The sequence below is a fragment of the Saccopteryx bilineata genome, chromosome 12 (genome assembly GCF_036850765.1).
Source record: "Saccopteryx bilineata isolate mSacBil1 chromosome 12, mSacBil1_pri_phased_curated, whole genome shotgun sequence".
Taxonomy (NCBI): domain Eukaryota; kingdom Metazoa; phylum Chordata; class Mammalia; order Chiroptera; family Emballonuridae; genus Saccopteryx; species Saccopteryx bilineata.
Window position 1 is genome coordinate 27,870,935 of NC_089501.1, and position 22,484 is coordinate 27,893,418.

The 22,484-nt window shown below is 40.2% G+C and overlaps 1 protein-coding gene across 1 annotated transcript; it reads right to left on the minus strand.

The window, feature by feature from the left end:
• Positions 1-19,349: 19,349 nt before the first annotated feature.
• CCN2 (cellular communication network factor 2) lies at positions 19,350-22,483 on the minus strand. Its single transcript, XM_066248289.1, has 5 exons — positions 22,285-22,483; positions 21,929-22,148; positions 21,430-21,681; positions 21,086-21,297; positions 19,350-20,698 (listed from the first exon to the last, which is right to left on the minus strand). The coding sequence occupies exons 1-5, from the start codon at positions 22,348-22,350 to the stop codon at positions 20,402-20,404; spliced, it is 1,047 nt and encodes a 348-aa protein (XP_066104386.1). The 5' UTR covers positions 22,351-22,483; the 3' UTR covers positions 19,350-20,401.
• Position 22,484: the final 1 nt, after the last annotated feature.

A 22,484-nucleotide genomic window follows, 5' to 3' on the forward strand; every position in this document is an offset into this window, starting at 1 on the left:
ATGGCTCAAGCTGGAACCTTAGGCAAACCACGGTTTCAACAGTTCCAGGTCAATGCTCTATCCACTGCGCTCCCAACAGTCAGGTCTATTTTCTTCTTATTTACCTTTTTTCTAATGAATCCAGGTTAGATGTTTATGTAACTTAAGGTAGAAAGGAAAGAAAAAGACTATTTACTGATGGCTTATCATATATCAGCTATTATGTACTAACACATAATAAGTGCTTAAAAGGATCCATTGAATGCAATACTAAATTTGATACTCATGTCGACGTACAAGGCACACACTATTGCTTTCTTTTACAGATAGGAAAACTGAGGACGATTAAATTACATTCGATGGTCACATAATCAGTAAGTGTAAATCCAGGTTTTAATGCCAGTCTTTGAAGCACTAGCCACTCATGATTTTTCCACAGTACCATAATACTGCTCTGAGAAGTAATATTAATAGTGAATATTGTCTCTGGACAAATTTTACTGTGCAAGAAACATTGATGCCATTAACTATTGCTTTGGGACCTGGGAATCGGTGAAGTAATTTAGCATTTCTATGCCAGTATATGTAGGCATACGTACAAACTAATTATCCTTTATGTATGAGAAATCCAGATTTGTTATATTTGAATTGAACTTCAATAGTTGATATTTAATTTTTTTTTTAATTTTTTTTTTTTTTAATTTTTTTTTTTCTTCTGAAGCTGGAAACGGGGAGAGACAGTCAGACAGACTCCCGCATGCGCCCGACCGGGATCCACCCGGCACGCCCACCAGGGGCGACGCTCTGCCCACCAGGGGGCGATGCTCTGCCCCTCCGGGGCGTCGCTCTGCGGCGACCAGAGCCACTCTAGCGCCTGGGGCAGAGGCCAAGGAGCCACCCCAGCGCCCGGGCCATCTTTGCTCCAACGGAGCCTTGGCTGCGGGAGGGGAAGAGAGAGACAGAGAGGAAGGAGGGGGTGGGGGGTGGAGAAGCAAATGGGCGCTTCTCCTGTGTGCCCTGGCCGGGAATCGAACCCGGGTCCCCCACACACCAGGCCGACGCTCTACGCTGAGCCAACCGGCCAGGGCCAATAGTTGATATTTAAAAGAAAAGTGTCTTATAAAAAAATAATCTATTTTGAGTCATCATTACCCTGTTGCCTCTTATAAGATTTTAAATGCAGCAAGTTCCTTCAATCTGTTTTGTACTGGTTGCTTAGAGGCAGTGAGTAGCCACTGCCTGATTTGTCAACAATACAGAGTCACCTCCTAAAAACAGTGTTATTGCTTGATCATAAACCTGTATGAGTGAATAGCCCATAGATACCATTGACAGTTAATAGTCTGTTATTGTGGCTGCAACAAGGGCAAATGTAATATGAAAGGTTCAGCTCATAAACATTCCTTTCACCCAAGTCTCTACTCAGATACCTGGAAATACATAAAATGGTCCAGCGCTTCCCCACCTGCTAATTTTCTGTCCTCAGTATATTAGGAATGAGTTTAATGAAGAAATGAAGATCAACTTATATAATTGGCTCAATAAGAAGCTCATCACAGCAAACAAGATCTCTCATTTATTTTAATCCTTATGAAACTGTATGAATATTTATTCATATAATGTTCTTGACATGTTGAGAAGTAGAAACAGGTTATTAAATCATTTGTACAGCATTTGACCATTAAAAGTTATATTATTAAACAATCTAGAGGATTTACATAAATATATCATAAAGCAACACTATTTAATGAAAATATAGGTAATTAAATTTTAAATATGTAATTTAAAATTTTCTGTCATGTTTTAAAAATAAAAAGAAACAAGTAAAATTAATTATGATATATTAATATATTCTAAAATATATTTATTTTAAATTTATATAATTATATATTTTACATAAAATATATAAATATTTAACATATTTATAATTAAGTATATGTTAAATCAATTTATTAATATATTAACACAGGCTCTGGCTTGTGGCTCAGTGGATAGAGTGTTTTGGCCCAGTGTATGGGCATCCCGGCTTTGATTCCAGGTCAAAGCCCTCAACAGAAGCAACCATCTGCTTCTCTCCTCTCCCTCTCCTCCCTTCTCTCCCTCTTCCCCTCCTGCAGGCACTGGCTTAGTTGATTTGAACATCGGCCCAAAGCGCTGAAGATAGCTTGGTTGATTTGAGCATTGGCCACAGACAAGGTTGCCAGGTGGATCCTAGTTGGGGTGCATGAGGAAGTTTGTCTTACTATCTCCCCTCCTTTCACTTAAAAATATAGATAGATGATAGATAGATAGATAGATAGATAGATATAAACACTATATTAATCCATAATAAAATATATTGATACATTTTATTTAACCTAATACAAATTTATTATACCAACATGAAATCAATATAAAATTATTGACATATTTTACATTTTTTCATACTTAAGTGTGTATTTTACACTTAAAGCCCATTTCAATCTGGAAACTAATTTTTGTGAGAAATATTTGATGTGCTTAGATTTCATAAAATTTATAGTTGAAAATACATTTATATGCCCGTTAGTCTGATTGCATGTGAAAATTTTCCATTAAATGAATTGAGCATCAATTTTAAAGTTAAATTAATTAAAATTAGATCAAGTTTTAAAATTAGTTTCTCAGTGATGCTAGACACATTCTAGTGCTCAAAAATGACATGTGGCTAGTAGTTATATTCTGGACAGTATAGCAGTAAAATTATTTCCATGAATTCTCAAACTGAGTGATCACTTCTAGACCTCAGAGGATGGCTGTTGCTGTTCTGAAATCCAAGAGAGCTGAGGCTCTGTCCTTTCTCTGCTAGCTTGTCCTGCTCTTAACACCATTTCTTTTCTATAGGCTCAGTCCCCTTTGTTAGGCTTACAGTGTACAATTACAGTGATGACAAACTGTCTGATTCCAGGGGACATCACTCATATGACCACCAGAGGTCTTCAGATGGCTCCCTGACCCAAAGCCTGGCCTGATGGGTCAAGACATCCAGAACACCCTTAGCCCCAGCTCCTCCCACCATCAGCCTTGATCAGGATGTGCTCTCCTGCATCTCATTAACCTCCTTCCAAATCTGCCTGGGATTGGGAGAGGCAGTCATGCCTCTTTTGATATTACTTCTTTCCAGAAGAGCCGTTTACCATGAACTGACATCTCAATAATAGCTCCATGATAAGATACCACTTGAGAAAATGTCCTGTCCTCCCATCTCGTGATGAATAAGGGATGAGATTAAGCCTGGGATCCGACTCATCATCCTGGTCTTCTTGATCAAGGCATCGTGACTAAATTTGAAAAATATTTCTATTAAAAATATGAAACAGCCCTGGCCGGTTGGCTCAGCGGTAGAGCGTCGGCCTAGCGTGCGGAGGACCCGGGTTCGATTCCCGGCCAGGGCACATAGGAGAAGCGCCCATTTGCTTCTCCACCCCTCCGCCGCGCCTTCCTCTCTGTCTCTCTCTTCCCCTCCCGCAGCCAAGGCTCCACTGGAGCAAAGATGGCCCGGGCGCTGGGGTTGGCTCTGTGGCCTCTGCCTCAGACGCTAGAGTGGCTCTGGTCACAACATGGCGACGCCCAGGGTGGGCAGAGCGTCGCCCCCTGGTGGGCGTGCCGGGTGGATCCCGGTCGGGCGCATGCGGGAGTCTGTCTGACTGTCTCTCCCTGTTTCCAGGCTTCAGAAAAATGCAAAAAAAAAAAAATATGAAACAGTAATTAGAGTCTAGAAGGTCTTTTGCTGAGATTAAGTGAAGAGACACCTGATTTTATTATTAAAGAAAAGCTATGGAAACAGTTTTCCCGATGGTATATAGCAACCATCTCTGCTCAAAATCAAACAGAAATCTAGTGATCCTCTTCAGACTGGAAACCTGAATTCAATGAGAAATGGAAAAAGGCAGAGGGATGTGAGGCTTCATCACAGTCAAACAAATCCTTTAATCACTGAGGCCACGTGACTCTAAAAGTAACAGCGTTACAGTAAGGATAAGGCAGTGAAAGCAGGATATGAAAATCACCTTGGATCTTGAGAGCAGAAGTGCAGTTCACCTGTAGCAGGATACGCTTCAACAACTGACCAGTTTCCATCAGACAAGTCAAATCGAGATAGAATCACATCAGAAAGGATAAAGGCTTTCCTGGGGTCAAAGTCAGCAACATTTCATCGAAAGTTCAGGACAGCCAAATGTCCAAAGGAAGAACCCTGGGGCCACTCAGGGAAAGAATGCCTCCTGCAAGGAGTCTGGAAGGGTAGGTAGCTACAGGGGTGGCTCAGAAAACAGAGGGCAAGAATGATGTCAGTCTGGCGTTCTAGAGTCTCTAGGAGTAGTCATTTGGAGCCAGAAAGTGAAACGCACTTTTTTTTCCCCCCCCTAAGACCAACCATAAAGAAATGTGCTATACTTAAAGGTCATCTTTTCAGCAGCTCTGACCTCCACGGGGGGCACAGAGACACCAATGACTGCAGTGATCTTGCTGCTTAAGCAGTCCTTCCCACCCTTCTTTTCATTCACTCTTATTTTCAGGCTTAATCTCAAATGTCTCACTTGTCCTGGGATATCACATATAGATTCTACTCTTTGACCTTAGAACAATACCTATCTCTTCTCAAGGCTCTGTCTGGGCCCTATGTTTTGAGGATGGGTTTTTCCTTGCCCGGAACAGACAGTTTTGGGCATCTTTGGGGTTATTTAATTCACTGAGCAGCATAGGCACAAATCCTGCAGTTCATGAGCTTTACAGAGGCCCACAAAAATGTTTGAGTCCTGAAAAGAAAGTATGTACGGGCTTGAAATAATATTAAGAAAACCCTTAAACATTAGAAATAATAGATGTTTAATTAAAATCTACAAATACAACCCTATGTCAGTCTTATTCATTGTCAAATTTAGTATTTATATAACTTTCACTGCACTTGAATATAATTTTAAAAATTAGAATTTCTTACTTTGAAACACATCATAAGTACATATGGTAGTAGCTGATAAATGATAGCCAGCCATAAATCAAATTTTACCTAGAACCAAATAACTTCAAAAGTGAAATTATAAGCATCTTTTCAAAAAATTTACAGCGGAATTTTATAGATAGTATGGGTTTGTTTTGATATCTTTTAGATGATGCAGACTGTAACCTCCATTGTGAAAAAAAGAACTCAGGGCCTAGCAAGGTCTTAAAACGACCCTGAAAACCACCCTCTGCCCAGCACATCCCTGGCCATTCCCATTCCTGGATAAGGCAAGTCCACGTAGTAGGTAGTGAGGCTTGTCAGAAAGTCAATGGAATTCACAACCTGGAAGTATTCATTTCTTTTTTTAAAAATTGAATTTATCGCTGTGCCACTGGCTAGTAAAATTACACAGTTTTCAGGTGTACAATTCTACAATAGGTCTTCTGTACACCGTGTTGTGTGTTCAGCTCCTCCAGGTCAAGTCTCTGTCCCTCACTATTTATCTCTCTATAGCCTCCTCCACCTCTCCCTTCCCCCTCTGGCAGTCACCATACTGCTGTCCATGTCTATGAGTCTCTCTCTCTCTCTCTCTCTCTCTTTTTTTTTTTTTTTTTTTTTTTTTGCTGGATGTAATAATTTCTAGCAGTGAGAAGTTTGGCAACTTGATTAGCCTCTCAGAACTTTCATTCGAGTACGTAGAGATTCCTGGGAGAATTACCTAAGTCGGCAAAAGGATGTGATACCTAGTAGGATAATGGTATGGTGTAGATTAGAGGGAAGGTGGGTTAAATCTTTGTCCCCCATGGGCGAACAGACTTGAACAGAGGAACAGACTTGAGCTTAAGATCAAGGTCTGAACTAAGAAGTGAAAAACTGCAGGAGCCCTCAGAACTTCAAATCTTAAAACATTCAATGTAAGCCTAACCAGGCAGTGACACAGTGGATAGGGCATCGGACTGGGGCGTGGAGGACCCAGGTTTGAATCCCTGAGATTGGCAGCCTAAGTGTGGCCTCATCTGGTTTGAGCAAGGCTTGCCAGCTTGAGCCCAAGGTTGCTGGTTTGAGCAAGGGGTCACTCGGTCTGCTGTAGCTCCCCAGCCCAGGCACATATCAGAAAGCAATCAAATGAGAAACTAAGGTGCCGCAATAAAAAATTGATGCTTCTCATCTCTCTCCCTTCCTGTCTGTCTGTTCCTATCTGTCCCTCTCTCTTTCTCTCGCTCTGTCTCTGTCACACACAAAAAAAATTTTTCAATGTAATATATTCGTGGGCAATACACTTTAGATGATTTTGCTAATTGGGTCTTGTGGTGAATTGCATTATTGTTCCCACTGACTCATTCCTTTCCTTGTTAAATAATGATGTATTCTCCATAATTATGACTTGCAGAGCCACCCTATGGGCAAAATATACTTACTGCAACCATGTCAATTTGGCCACGTGACTTGCTTCAGCCAATGGAAGTGCTAATGCCACATCTAAGCCACAGATTTAAGGACAGTTGTGTGATTTGGCTTTGCCTTTTGTCTTTTCCCCTCCACCTCAGAAATGGTGTTGTGTCCCAAATAAAGCTGCTTTATCTGCCTGGTTCCTGGAATGAGAAGGGACATGGAGGTAAGCCACAGAAGTGAGGTACAGCTGCTAACATGGAACTGTGCAAAAATTAAATGCTTGTTGTTTTACTGAGATTTGGGACTGATTTATTATGACAGGAAGGTTGATTAATACACGTATTCAGGAGAAAATCTCCCCCAAGTGAGATTTCTCATTGTTCTTTTATTGATCTAATTTGAAAAAGATAATTTTTTTTTGCATTAATCAGCATGTTACTCTCTCCCCAGAATCATGTTGTGCATACTTTATGGTAATTAGCACTTTAACAGAATTAGAAAATTGATATTAAAGGCAATCCCTGTCCCACACATTTCACACAGCCACAAGGCTCCATGTCAGAATGCTGGCAGTGAAGTCATGGAGATATTTGAACAGCTAGTAAAGTTACTTATTTGTCCTCTAATGATATCTTTTGGGATTTAATGGTGTCGGCATTTTGCATTTTTCAGTTACAAGTGTGAAATATTCTTTGTTGCCAATTTTGGAGTGTTAGGAATTCGTTGCAAGGTTCTTTCTACATTTCATAGAACATCAGCATTAATTAAATCAACTCATTTCCCAATGGCTTAATTTAGCACACTACTTATTTCTCCACAGTGTGACTCTATTTTTTTTTCCCTCTGAGCTCTAGAAAAATAAAGTTCTTGACTCAGATGAACATGACCTTTCATCAACGATAGCAAAATAACAACTACTAAGATTTTATTGTTCTTGTTGTTTCTGTTTTATTTTCATTAACTGAGTGAATGCTACTTTAAAATTTTCTTGGTGCAGCATCTGGTCCGGTAGTGAAAATTTAACAGAAAGAATGTCTCTTTCTTGGAACCTTGAAACTATTGCAGTAATCAGAACGTTTTTGCATTCTCCCATTGCCCGCAAACCTGTCCTTGTTTGTCTTTTCCACTTGCCTCACTCATTCATTTAGCAAATACATTGCTCACAAAAATTAGGGGATCAGGGAAGGTTCAGATACTCTAATACTTTCAGCCTTTTGTATAATGCATTTTAACCGGGGAAATAAAAGTTGGTTTTGCATCTCATTTGCATAATTGAACTTTCTTTGACTTGTTTGCTTTTCTGATGTTCTTGTTTAATAAAAAAATCAAATGTTTCTTTTTTTATCGCTTCATATTTATTTTGAAATATCCCTTAATTTTTGTGAGCAGTATATTTATTGACTACATGTCATGTACTGTTCTATACCCTACAGCTATAGCAGAGGAGAAGAGAAACAACACCCTGTTCTTTTGGATTTAACCTTAAAAGTTCTTAGAAAAAGATCTGCCTAGATAGAAGGATAGAAAGTCCGAACACCACAAGGCAGGATAGAAATGAAAGCACAGAAGGAATGGTCAAAAGGCAGTCCTGATGAATGAAGCTAGAAAGTAAGAGAGTGTCAGGAGATGAGGCTGGGATGATTGGGAACACCTAGATCATGGGACTCTTATGAACCACACTAAGGAGTTGAAACTTTATTCTAACCATAATGGGAATCCATGGAAAGATTCGTCTTTGAGAAAGATCACTGTGGCTGCGGAGTAGAGAAAGGACAGGAGAAGAGCGAGCAGAAGACAGGAGACCTATGGGAAGGCTATTGGAGAAGGGACAGTGTGACAATGACTGGAGTTTGTGGCAATGGTGGTAGGAAGAAGTGACTAGGTTCAGTATGTATTTTAAATGCAGAACTTGCTGACTAGTTGTCTGTGGGGTGTGAGAAAAAAACCAGCAAAACCTCAGCTTTTGGCATGAATGATTAAATAAAAGCAGTGGCATTGCCAGGCATGAGAAAGACTGGGGAAGAAGCAGATTATTTGAGGGGACAGGGTTCAGGAATGATTATATACTTTAGCACATGAAGAAAGTGTTGTATGGGCAAATTATCTGTTGCTGGAACTACTGCCCATAAGCTTGTTATCCTGAAGGCTGCCATATTTCTTTCTGGGTTTCAAGGGTTCACAAGAGCCACCTGGACACTCAGGTAGGCCATTTTAATTGGAAGTCAGGTGAACTTGGAAGAAAAACAGTCTCCTAAAAGTAATCTGTTACGATTCTCATTATAAAAAGGGAGAAGGGCTAAAGACCCAATGGAGCAGGCGGATCTGTATCGTATTATGCATAGAGTGCACGTCTGTTTGTTTTTGTTCTGGTTGTCTGGCTGGCATCTTGATAATTGTACTCAATTTCTCCTTAGTTCAGGGGTTGGCAAACTATGGCCTATGGGCAAAATTTGGCCTGTCTCCTGATTTTGCAAACAAAGTGTTGTTTGTATAAAACCATGCCCATTCGCCGATAAAATGTCCATGGCTGATTTTGAGTGACAACAGCAGAGGTAAATAAGTAGAGACTGTATGGCCCTCAAAGGCTAAAATATTTACTGTCCAGCCTTTTACAGGACAAGTTTGCCAGTTCACTGGTGTCACCATCATCCCCCAGCTGTCAGTCCATGTGCTTTGGGTAAAACTGACTCTACTCACAGATTCCATGATTCTCCTGGGCTCAGCCAGCCTGTTCATTCCTCTGACTGTCAATCACGGTGAGTGATTGGTCCAGGGCTGAACCCGTCTCCCGTCACCAGCACATCGTGGGGTTTTCCCCCTCTTAAATGTGAGCACATAGGTAAAGGAAGCAGAGTTAGGTACTTCTTTTCCCCTATAGAGGTTAAACTCTGACAAAATCCCAATAAGTTAGGGTCTGGTAAAATAATTTTCCCTGAAGATTGGCCTTATTAAGAAGAACAAAGTGCTCTGGTGTATTTAAAAATGGTTACTTTTCAGGTGGGTACCAAAATTATCAGGGGGATCCTTTTGTAAGTTATATAAATGTCTAACCACTATGCTGTATATCCAAAACTAATATAATGTTGAGTGTCAACTGTAATTGAAAAATGAAAATGAAAATATTGTAGTAGTAAACAAACAAACAAAAGAACTGCAAAGGGAGAAAGAATAAACAAATAAAAGCGTCACTTTGCCTTTCCCTCTGCACACAGCAAAAGTGAATTTTCCTCCAATATTCACAGAGCTCCTGGAGGTAAAACTCATAAATATATGTGCCCCCTCTCCTCATAATGGGGTCAAGGACTACTTTCTTATAAATAAATTTCTAAATGGAAGTTAAAATATTTGAATGTGGGTGAAGAGAAGTGGAGTGTTTCTGCCTGGGTAGCACATAGATTGATAGTGTTATTACTAAAAATACAAGATCATAAGGAGAAGCTGGTTTTGAGGGATATTAAGACATTGTTTTAGTGTGGACCATAATAAACCCAATAGTATGTCTCTTTTTTTTGCCAATATAGAGGATACTTCACTGAAACATGTTTAAACAAGCCGCTCCCCTCAAAAAACTTCAATTAGATGGTCCAGACCTGGCTCTCTATCAGATACACCCAATGGTGTTTCCAGTTAACATCTCCCAGTAGTCTCTTGGCTGTCGCTCTTGGCAGTAACGGCTTCTATTGGTCACTACTCCCAAGAGTGTTAGCGTGAGCTTCCATAGCGGCAGCTTCCAGTGGCCACTCACATTGTCATTGATCCTAACCAGCAGCAGCACTCCCCAGCAGACCCTCCTGCTGCCAAACACTGCTCCAAGTGACTGCCAGCAGCTCCTGACTTTTATTTCTGTGGACTCCCTTGAAATTCTAAAAGGTTCCATTTTAAAGGACCTCAATCTCCAAATCTTCTCAGAAAAGCTTCTGATTCTCCTCAGAGCATTAGACTTCCAGCACCACTGCTCTACGCCAGCCCTCAATAGGCTCCTTATTAAGCCCTCTGGGGGCAGTTACAATGCCTCACTGGTTGTCAAAGTCCTTTATATCTGCACTGACTACTCTATATACCTCTGGAAGAGAGTCCTGTGTAAACAGAGACGCTGAGCTTCTGGCTGAAAAGACTGATGAATGTTTTTTCTTCATTGAGGGGTCCTCTATGTACTCCAATTAGCTGAGCAATCTGTGTGTAGGGGAGACCACTCAACACCCATGTTTGAAACTGTGTGACAAAAAGATTACCATAATTAAGCAGGAAATTTACAAAGACTTAGACCTAAAAGATTTAAAGCCACTAAATATTGTATGACTGAACTAAGAATAGATATGATATTACTCAGGACTTCATTCCTGTTGCTTTTTCTATTTTTATCTATCATCTATCTATCTATCTATCTATCTATCATCTATCTATCTATCTATCTATCTATCTATCTATCTATCTATCTATCTATCTATCTATCTATCATCATATGATGTTTACCAAGGTAGAACACATAAACTGGCTTTCCCAACTTCGGTAGAGCTCCTGTATTGGTCAAACTTTTTATAAAAACCGCCCACTTTTGCAGTGCTGATCAACCTGGTCCCTACCGTGCAACCAAACAGCACCGCGATTGGCCCATCATGAAAGCTGGAACGCCCACTAGTGGGCGGTAGGGACCAGGTCTACCAGCACTGCAAAAGTGGGTGGTTTTTATAAAAAGTTTGACGACCCCTCACACCCTATATGTGTCCTTTCTCTCATCATATCTCTATATCAAGGCATCTATGCCAATGGAGTTCTGGGAATTGCTCTAGACCTCTCAGAGTTTCTTAACAAAAATATGCAAACTTAACCTAATAACCTTGAGTTTAAAATTATGAGTGGCAGGAAATCATCTTTACACTGGAATTCATTTGCTCAAATTATGGGCAAAATTTTAAAACAAATAACTAAGTAGCATTGAAAAAAAAGGCAGTCATGTAGAAAATATTTCTTAAGCCCTTAGATTTAATGCCATTTTCAATACTTCATAATAGCGCACTAGAGAAAGTATTACAAATACTGAACACAGATCAGAAAAAATTTAGCTAGAGAGGAATTCAGTCTGGAGAGATAAATAAGGAGTTAGATCTACCCTCATTTTTAAAAAATTCCTCTGGAATGACATAAAAGAATATTTGAAAAACGATTAAAAAATAATGGTGTATCTTTTTTCCAATGGTAAGGGTTTCAATTTTTAAAGACTTTAGTCCCAAACATAGAAGAATTCCATATGAACTGGGTTGAAAAATGAATAACAGTCAACATAGTTAGCAGTGAATGATGATGTATGAATTCAAAACTTTTATCACAATTTTCCAATTCAAATTACTATATTGAATATTGAATTACACACAGTTTGTGATTAATCTGTATTTCCTAAGTTCTAGATTCTTTTTATAGCACGCATCACATCAGCAGTTAAATTTGGGTGTTTTATGTGTTTTCTATATTATTTTTATAAAAATGATAATAGACTGAAGGTCATTTGAAAATTCAGGATAATGAGAACAAGATGTTCCTCATCCAATTAGATTCATAGAACTTATTATTATTCCCTTTGTCTTTATTACATCTTGGACAAAAAATTTAATCACTGTAGTGTTTACAGACCACACTTTTTAGGGAAAGGACCCAAATGTCTTAAGTGACATTCATTCATGAATCATGGTTTCTCGTATGAAAGTGAGTATGTACAGAGTAATTATTATTATTATTTTTTAAATCAGACAGCTTGGATTGGTTTGAAATTTTTATTTATTCACATATAAGTAAAATTGATTGAAACCATCACCTTCTCTTCCCTTCTTTCCTTCCTTCTACCTTATCCCAGGGTGCTTCATTAACTGGGGTCTCTAGTTTTTTGGGGTTTTTTTTTTTCATATTTTTCCGAAGCTGGAAACGGGGAGGCAGTCAGATAGACTCCTGCATGCGCATGACCGGGATCCACCCGGCATTCCCACTAGGGGGCGATGCTTTGCCCCTCTGGGGCGAGGCTCTGTTGCCTCCAGAGCCATTCTAGAGCCTGAGGCAGAGGCCACAGAGCCATCCCCAGGCCCCGGGGCCATCTTTGCTCCAATGGAGCCTCGCTGAGGGAGGGGAAGAGAGAGACAGAGAGGAAGGAGAGGGGGAGGGGTGGAGAAGCAGATGGGCGCCTCCCTTGTGTGCCCTGGCCGGGAATCGAACCCGGGACTCCTTCCTGCACGCCAGGCCGATGCTCTACCGCTGAGCCAACCGGCCAGGGCCGGTTTTGTTTGTTTTAATTAGGTAAGAGCAATATGGCTCAGAACAGTTTTTTGTTTTTCGTAAAAGCGGGGGGGGGGGGGGGGGGGGTTGTTGGAGTTTTTTTGGTTCTTTTACTATTTGCCTGTCCATATCCTGTTGAAATGCGCACAAACATAATGTAATGTGTTGATAACTCTCATTGCTGAAGTGGAACTTTACATAGTAAGCCGTTATTTTCCACATGGGACTCCAGACACCGTCGAATCTCGTTGTGCTCTATAATTACATGATGTTTATTGAGTCCCATGAAATATACATCAAATATATAGTTTATAGTTTCTATTCATTGCTTTCATTTTGGAAGTATGTCTTAATGACTGTGCCTGCTGATAAGCTAATAAAACATGAATGTTGGAAAAGGTCAACCTGTCTTCTGAGATTTAAATAAAAATTGGCATGAGTCCACTTGACGTTTAAAAGGGAAGGCCAATGCCTCTCTAAGATACTGGTGCATTTTGCGAGACTTTCTTTTTATAGGTACTTCTAGCTTTGAGTTTCTATTTTGTGGTTTTAAGATTCATAATAAGAAATGTATATTTAGTCTTTGTTCCTGTTTCTAGGATAGAGCTCCAAAACCCGTGGTTGTGGGAACCTGATTTATAGCTAGTCTATTAGAAATACAGGTAACAACCTGGGCCTCTTTTATTCAGCCTAATGGCAGTAGTTTTTTTTTATTTGAGGGTTGGGGGTGTGTGAGAAGAGAGAGAGAGAAGCATCAACTCATTGCTCCACTTAGTTGTTCTATTTTTAGTTGTGTATTGATTGAGTGCTTCTCATTTGTGCCCTGACCAGGGGTCAAACTCATGACCTTGGAGGTCAAGGATGAAGCTTTTTACAGAGTCACCAGCCAGGGCCAGTTCTTTTCATTAATGTATATTATTCCATTGCATGGTTATTCTACATCTATTCATTTATTGATATACATCTGGGTTGTTTTCAGTGTTGGAGTGGGTAAAACTACTTTGAGAGTTGTGTATATGTATTTTGTTCATTTTTCTTGGATCTATACCTTTACTGTGACACAAGTAGATATAGGTTTAGTTTTAGTAGATACTGTCATCAAATTTTCTAAAATTATATTTCTTTAAATTATACATGTTAAGTGTGCTGACAAAAACTGTGTAGTATTTGTTGATCTAAGCAAGTCTTAATATGTTTTGTATCCTTGAGATGTAAATTGTAATTAATTGATGATACTCTACATTTCTTACTTATTTATCTTTGACTATCTTTTTAACATCTAAGTTATGAGATAGTCTCCATGTTTATTGCTTTAGATCCTATATTTAGAACTGGAATCTGACTTAGTATTTTAAGGATATATTTCATGTTGTTTATTCATAGTCTTAGCAACAGTCTATATATAATCAGTATGATTCATGAGGTAAAGAAGAGCTATTATTAACTCATGTAGGAAAATCTTCCAGGATTTTATTTATGGCATGGGAAAATTAGGTAAGATAATATACTGAACATACATTAATATGGAAATGCTCTAGAAGTTATATGTGCGCTGCACATGCTTCTAGGCACATGGCTAATTAAGGAATGGGGCTTAAATAGCTAAGCTACATTGATTTATGTATTGTGAACTATTTATCCAAATTGAAATCATAAAAAACACTAACATTTTTCTGCTTATTCATGGCTTTTTTAAAATGAGGAGATAAAAAGAAATTATTTTAAATATCTTTTTTTCTGTTTATAAAATAGTACATGGAATATTTGGAAAAATACAGAAAATTATAAAAAAAAAGAAAATGAAATTACTTTCAGCAAACCATCACAAGATGAACACTATTAATTAAGAGATTTATTTCTTCAAAAGTCATCTCTGGTTTATTTCTGGAGTTAGTGCAGGGGCCAATCTCTTCTGAGGCACTGTGAGATACGCCTCACTTTGAGATCTACCAAAGATATAATACTGAGGTCATTATAGAAAGATTACATTTTGAGTATAATGAATAGGCTTTTTACCATTTTTAGGTGACTAATTAGGTTTTTTCTTTAACTTTCATTATGAACTAATGAATTTAAGGATCACTAATATACTTAATGTGCATAATTTTTATTTTTATTATTATTAAAGTTTATCCTTATCAAATTGTCCCATCTTCAACAGGATCTCTTTAATTTGCTTCCTGAATCTTTTTGATACAGTCTTAAAAGTCCTTGTTAACTTCATTATTATACAATATGAAAAGATATTCCAAACGTAAATGTATTTATTTTACACATTTGCTAGATCTGAAACCAGCCATTCTCCAAGTAGCTCTAGTTTCTTTTCATGGAAAGTTATACTTCAAGAGCACTATCTGGGCCTAGAGTTACTCATTGCTCTTGAGTTGACATTGCATCTAATCATTTTCAGTGAACAGAAGTAGGAAAAAAATGTGTGTGTATGTTTTAAAGATAAAATGCCAATTTTATCTAGTTTATCCTAGTTTATGCTAGTATTTAATTCAAATGCAGACTACAGAATTTTGCGTAACCACTTTTATATTACATCTGTATTTTCTGACTTCCTCACTAAGAATCTCAGTACTTACCAACGCTAGAGATAGAATGAGAATATCCATAATAACTCATTTGCTTTATTACACATTACACACCTGACGGTCTCAGAACATTAGTATTAATCATACCATCACCACCAAGAAAAACAGTTAAATGTTTGAAAGGGGACTCATTGTTATCTTTGTTCTCTCCCCCACCTTTAATGTTTGCAGTGGACACTGTCAGACCTTTATTTAGTTGCAGTTCTATAAATAAACTGTATTAAATGCTTACCACCAATCCCTGGGTTGATATATCTCAATCATTTAGCTGCCTGAGCTTCTTTTCTAGTAGGTTCCTCAGGAACTGCATAAAGAAGAAGCATGCCCTGAACTCTTGCATGGTTTTTTGTTTGTTTGTTTGTTTGTTTGTTTTTTGTATTTTTTTTTACAATTTGTCTTCTTGAATGTCGTTTTTGGAGGATCAAAATTATTTGGCTCACATTTTCTGTCCTTGAGTTTCTCAAATATGTTATTCAAAGTTTCCTGATATAAAGTGTTGCTGTCAAAACACTGATGATGAGTTAATTTTCTTTTACTTTATAAAGCTCATGTTCTTTTTGCCTAGATGTTCTGATGGTTTTTTCTTTTTCTTTATATTTCAGTAATTTTACTAAAATGTATCTTGGTGTTGCCTGTTTTTATTAGGTACAAGACATGCTTTATCAATATGTGCTTTCCAATCATTTTTTATTTCAATAAAATTTTCTCGATTCATAGTTTTTAGCTTTTTCTTGTTTTTGGTTCTCAGTAACTCCTACTATCTATCGGTTGTATCTTTTTTGCCTATTTACAATACTTAGTACTTATTCTGGAAACATTTTTATTTTTTCTTATTTATAAATTTTCTCCTCACCATCTATTCTTCTTAAGGAATTATCTGTTGTATTTATTCACTCTTGTGTTTCTTCTAGTTTGGTATATTTTTTTTCTTTCCAATTTCTTCTTGAGTTTTCTTACTCTATATCTAAGTTTTATTTTCTGATGTATGTTGCTATTTTATATTATTAGTTGTTTCCTTTTTATTATTTATGTCTCATGCCATTTTCTTTTTTTTGTGACAGAGACAGAGAGAGTCAGAGAGAGGGACAGATAGGGACAGACAGATAGGAAGGGAGAGAGATGAGAAGCATCAATTCTTTGTTGCAGACCTTAGTTGTTCATTGATTGCTTTCTCATATGTGCCTTGACTGGGGAGCTATGGCAGAGTGAGTGACCCCTTGTTCGAGCCAGCGACCTTGGGCTCAAGCTGGTGAGCCTTGCTCAAACCAGAAGAGCCTGTGCTCAAGCTGGAGACCTTGGGGTCTCGAACCTGGGTCCTCCACATCTCAGTCTGAGGCTCTATCCACTGTGCCACTGCCTGGTCAGGCTGTCATTTTCTTTTCTTTCTTTCTTTTTCACTCAGTGAGAGGAGGAGAGGCAGAGAGACAGACCTGAGACATGCACCCTGACTGGGATCCACCTGGCAAGCCCATGAGGGGACAATGATTTGCCCATTTGGGGCATTACTCTGTTGCTCAGCAACTGTGCTCTTCTTAGCACTTGAGGCAGAGGCCATAGAGCCATCCTCAGTAACCTGAGCCATCCTAAGTGCCCAGGGTCAACTTGCTTCATTCAAGCCATGGCTGCAGCAAGGGAAGAGAGAGAGAGAGAAGTGAGAGGGGGAAGGGTGGAGAAGCAGATGAGGACCTCTCTTTGCCCTGATGGGGAATCAAACCCAGGACATCCACACATGGGGTCGACGCTCTACCACTGAGCCAACCAGCTAGGGCCTAATATCATTTTCTTAGTATTATTTTATTAAGTAAGTAATAGTTTTGACATATTTTATGGGCCTATATTTCTGACATGCTTTTATTATCTGTAAGGATATTATTCTGCCCTTTAGTTGTTTTTGTCTTTGTTTTTCTTCATATAATAACCTCATATGGGATTTGGCTTTGATAATTTTGTCTTCCTATTTTTTATGTGTGAAATTAGTTTTCTTGAACATTGTTCAGGAAGGTGGCTTGGTTTTGATAACTTTCCTAACTTCACAGATTTCCCTCTTTTATTGTGTTTGTGCAATATTAAAAATAGGACAGCTTTACTGCTGAGTTTTTGAAACTTGACTTCTTTTCAAATTTTTATCTGGACCTTTTTTTCCTCAATATCTTTGTTGTCTCTGACCTGTTAAATTTCAATTCTGCTCTCAGGAGTGTGTAGTTCTTTCTTGGGGAAGAACCTTGGTCTGTATATCTGCTGGAGTGGGCAAAACCATACCAGTGTCAGTCGCTGCTCTCAGATTGGTCTCCTTCGTTTCACTGTTGGCTATTTTGGAGAGTTCCTGTTCTCAGAAGTATCAGAGACCCTCGGGCATCCTTTTGCTTTTCCCCTACACGTAGGCTGACATAGTGCAGGACTTGCAGGGGTTGATGATTTTACCCCACTCGTGTTTTAGGGTTTAAAAGATGCCTTGCCACCTCTTTTTAAAATAAATATTGTTTATGGGGTTATCATTTTGCTATCTAATTCCTCTGTTGTTGTTGGTTTTTTTTTTTTTTTATGTGATTTGGAAAAATCTAAATTCTATGCTTTTATTTCTACTTCTATCTTCCTAGAATTCTCAAATTCCTTGGAAAACTATCAGCTCATTTCTCATGGTCCTTCACCTTTGCCACTAGGCGTCAATTGACAGCAAGGAAAAGTGAACTAAACACAATGTACTGTGTGTGTGTGTGTGTGTGTGTGTGTGTGTATGCATGCACATGTGCATGAGGATTTATTTGGGGGATGGGAAGTAGCCGCTGACAGCACTGCTATATGTATATGTGGGTATATCCTAAAAGTTCAATGTTTTGACCAAGAATAATTTTCACATTTTAAACACACGTTTTCCCTTTGGTGTGTGTCCTGAGCATTTTTTGTAGGACTAGTCTTTCTTTTTAGATGTATTTTTGTCTCTTGAAATGACACTGGCACTACAACATTGCCAATTTCCCTGTGATGGGTTTAGTCTGTCTGTAACTATTTTTTTGTCAATAGCATCTACAGCTTTTTTGATCTGGAAAGAATTGGGCTTCCAGTTATGCTTGGAGTATTTCTGTTTGCTACTTACTTTATTTTTCAGTAGAGGCCTGGATGGGTCCACCATCATTTTTTTTTTTTTTACATATTGCTTTTTTTTAAAATTTTATTTATTCATTTTTAGAGAGGAGAGAGAGAGGGAGAGAGAGAAACAGAGAGAGAGAAGGGGGGAGGAGCTGGAAGCATCAACTCCCATATGTGCCTTGACCAGGAAGCCCAGGGTTTCGAACCGGCAGCCTCAGCATTTCCAGGTTGACGCTTTATCCACTGCGCCACCACAGGTCAGGCCCCACCATCATTTTTATACCAGGCCTCCTAAACAATTTCATTTTGTTATCTACAAACCACTTGGTAAGCTATTGATGTTGATCTGAAAAAGCCAAAAACTTAGGGAAATGAAAGATTTGCTTGTAAGAAAAATTTCTACAATGTTCTAAGTTTCCTTAAAAACTTAGGCAAATGAAAGATTTGCTTTTGAGACAAATTTCTACAATGTAAAGAATCAAAGCTTTGCTTATCTTCCCTTTTCTAATTATGCCATTATTCATTTGTGATTTGTTTTCATGACAACTGCAAACAGAATTATACAAAATAAGATTAAATTGCTTCATCTTAATGCAGATTTAATATTATACTTTTCAGATTTAACAGTAAGATATGAAAGTCAGAAATAGATCTACAGTAGAGTATGCATTCAAAAAATAGTTGTACATTTTCTATGTGCAAGGCAGTTTGTGATGTGAAAGGTTGGAAATTAAAGACCTACAATGGCCAAGAGGCACTAAATGTAAACAGTACAAAGGGTAAATGGTAGGGGTTTATGGAGACAAGTAACCTAGGAGAATTGAATTTGTCTCTATAAAGTACTGTAAAGATTAAAAAATGCCTGTTTGCTCAATATAGTGTATATTCCTCCAAGTTTATATTTGACTCACTGTGAAATACATTTATGTAAAAATTCTGTTGAAGTGATTAAGCAATGTATTATATATATTTAGAAAATTATAGGTGAATTGTTTTAAGATAAACTTCCCATTTATATGCAAGAAAACTGAGAAATGCTTAGAGAATAATTCAATAACGAAGCTGTTTATAAAAAATATATATACTTTATTTTCAACTAGAAAGGTGCAAACATGTAACTTTTGGTCACACTCTCAACAAATAAACTGTCCAAAAAACAGTCATAGTCAAAGTAGAAACAAATCCTTCCAGGTGGAAAAACTGATCAACTATATAGAGCCACTCATATTTTCATAAAAGCCATTTGTTCATTAAAAGTAAGGCTATCACATTTTCAACCTCCAAATTAGCCAAGGTCATCTCTGGCTCACCTTCTGCAAACAATCTGTTTTGATGGACTGTCACTCTAACTGAGCAGAATTTCCATTTGAATATCCATTTCATGCTTTGAATTATCAGACAAGCTTTACGTCTTACCTATGGTGTGTTCAGAACTGAGGCTAACATTTGAAATATCAAAGCATTAAAAACATAAACCAAAAGGCACAGACAACTTTAAATTAACTTAGATAACTGTACAAATATATATATATTATATATACACAATATTTACAATATCAATAAAAAAAATCTGGCTTGTTACAGGCAATTTAGCTTGCCACAAGCTGTCCAGTCTAATAGACAGGATTCTGATTCCTGAATATTGTCATTCGAATCAGAATGTCAGAGCTGAATCTGCTGTTCTGACTTAAAGAACTTCACTCAGCCTCATGATGGCAGAACACACATCTGAGCTGTCAGCTACAGGCTGGAGCTACGGGCAGGTCAGTGAGCATGCTAGAGTTTCCCTTCTCAACAACACCCCAAATAGCAGGCAAAATACTACTTTTAAGATTTCAAGCCCTCCCACCGCTCCTAAAGCCACACCTTAGCTATACATTCTGGTGCTAATGTAGTACCACTGTCAAGTGTTACTTTCTTCAAACCAGTGTCTGGGGTTGATAAGATTATTCGTTTGAATGTCACATGGCACAATATTTTGAATGTGGAGGGGATTTTTCTTCTCCTCAGTTAGAAAAACTGATTTAAATAACTTGTGCTACTAAAATCATGTTTACGCAAAAATGAGATGTGAATCAGTTCAAGTTACAGTCGAATGAGTTAATGTCTCTCACTCCCTCTGGCTTTATGCCATGTCTCCGTACATCTTCCTGTAGTAGAGTGACTCAAAGATGTCATTGTCTCCGGGACAGTTGTAATGGCAGGCACAGGTCTTGATGAACATCATGCTCCTTTTCATAACCTCACCGTCAGGGCACTTGAACTCCACGGGAAGAGTGGTGGTTCTGTGCGGGGTGCAGCATCGGCCATCTGTGCAGACTCCGCAGAACTTAGCCCGGTATGACTTCACGCTGGTGCAGCCGGAAAGCTCAAACTTGACAGGCTTGGAGATTTTGGGGGTACGGATGCACTTTTTGCCCTTCTAAGGAAGAGAAAGGAAAAGAAAAAAGTCAATGACTCTACAAGGGGAGTGGCCTTCTCCAACCTCTGTGTGTTCTAGGCTTATGTTGTCTGACTTGTGTTTATATTTTAAGGAGAGGAAGTTTGAGTCTCAATTGCCAGTTTTCCAAAAATAGGCATAGCCTCTTTTGGGATGTCTTGAATGAACTAACACTGTGGAGGGTTTTGTAGTGGAAACTGGTGGTTTCTATTACACAACATCTCATTCCAGCAGAACAGCACGATGGTTAGACAGATATTTTTGGAGATAATAAACCTCTAAAAGCAAGGGGGAGGGAGTAGGAGACCTAACTTTGGTCCTATCCACTATCATTTCATGAAAATTAGTTATTAGGAGCAGAGCATGTACCTTAATGTTCTCTTCTAGGTCAGCTTCACAAGGCCTGACCAAGCAGAGGCGGCTCTGCTTCTCCAGCCTGCAGAAGGCGTTGTCGTTGGTAACCCGGGTGGAGATGCCCATCCCACAAGTCTTGGAACAGGCACTCCACTCTGTGGTCTGGACCAGGCAGTTGGCCCGAATCATAGTTGGGTCTGGGCCAAACGTGTCTTCCAGTCGGTAAGCTGGGGGAGAAGAGCACACAAACACAAGGTAATAAAGATGCCAGGATAAGACATTTCCCCCTTCCCTTGGCAAAGTTAGGACTCAGTCCCTGGAGGAGAATTGCAACAGACTTAGAGAAAGATTCAACTCACCAGCAAGGGCAGGGCCAACCATGGTGTGGTCCTTGGGCTCATCGCACACCCACTCCTCGCAGCATTTCCCGGGCAGCTTGACCCTCCGCGGGAAGGGGCAGTCAGGACTGGGCAGGCGAACGTCCATGCTGCACAGGGGCACGCAGCCCACCGCCCCGTCCAAGCAAGTGCACTGGTATTTGCAGCTGCTCTGGAAAGACTCGCCACTCCGGTACACCGTCCCTCCGAAAACGCAAGGGGCACCATCTTTGGCTGAAGGAGAGAAAGGAGAAAAGAGGGGATGCGGGGTCAGTAGCGGCTCTGGAGCAGGGCTCCAGGGGGCGGGCTGGAAACAGCCAGGGGAAGGGACGCAAAACTCGAGAGGCTTATTGACTTATATTTTTCTGGCGGGAAGGTGGGCGTGAGGGAGGAGGTGGCGGGTCACTAAGTGTCCCTGGCACCTCGACCGGCGGTGGCGGCAGCGAGGGCAGGGGGCCCAGGAGGGGGCTGCAGGTCTTACCGGTGCACACGCCGATCTTGCGGTTGGCCGGGGAGCCAAAGTCGCAGAAGAGGCCCTTGTGCGGGTCGCAGGGGTCGCGCTCAGTGCACAGCTCGCCCAGTTGCTTGGCGCACACGCGGCAGCAGCCGCAGCCGTCCAGCACCAGGCTGACGCCGGCGGGGCAGCGCGGCGCCGGGGCCGCGCACTGGCACTGGCCGCCGCAGTCCTGGCCGGAGGCGGGCTGCGGGGAGGAGAGGGCGGTCAGCCGGCGCACGCCCCTCGCGCCGCGGGCCCTCCCTCCGCCCGCCGGGCCCTCCCCTCTCCGCCGCGTCCCTCCCCAGCGGCCCCGACCGCCGCGGGGGTCTCCACGCGCTTACCCGGCTGCAGAGGGCGAGCAGGAGCACGAAGGCGAAACGGACGGGACCCAGGCCGGCGGCGGACATGGTCGGAGCGCGGCGTTCGGAGGATCGGAGGGTCGGAGTGTGCAACAGGGCGGGCGCGGCGCGGTCGGCGGGCTCGGCCGGAGGTGGGGACCTGGACGCGCCGGGGGCTGTCGTGTCGGGAGCTGTCGGCCGGG

Bases quoted from the DNA above. Each gene is read 5' to 3' on its own strand.
- CCN2 (XM_066248289.1), bottom strand. From the start codon at position 22,350: ATGTCCGCCGCCGGCCTGGGTCCCGTCCGTTTCGCCTTCGTGCTCCTG. The intron at 21,298-21,429 runs GTGAGTTGAATC...CTTCTCCCCCAG, and splicing joins GGTTGGCCCTGCCCTTGCTG to CTTACCGACTGGAAGACACG. The intron at 20,699-21,085 runs GTACATGCTCTG...TCTCTTCCTTAG, and splicing joins ACCTAGAAGAGAACATTAAG to AAGGGCAAAAAGTGCATCCG.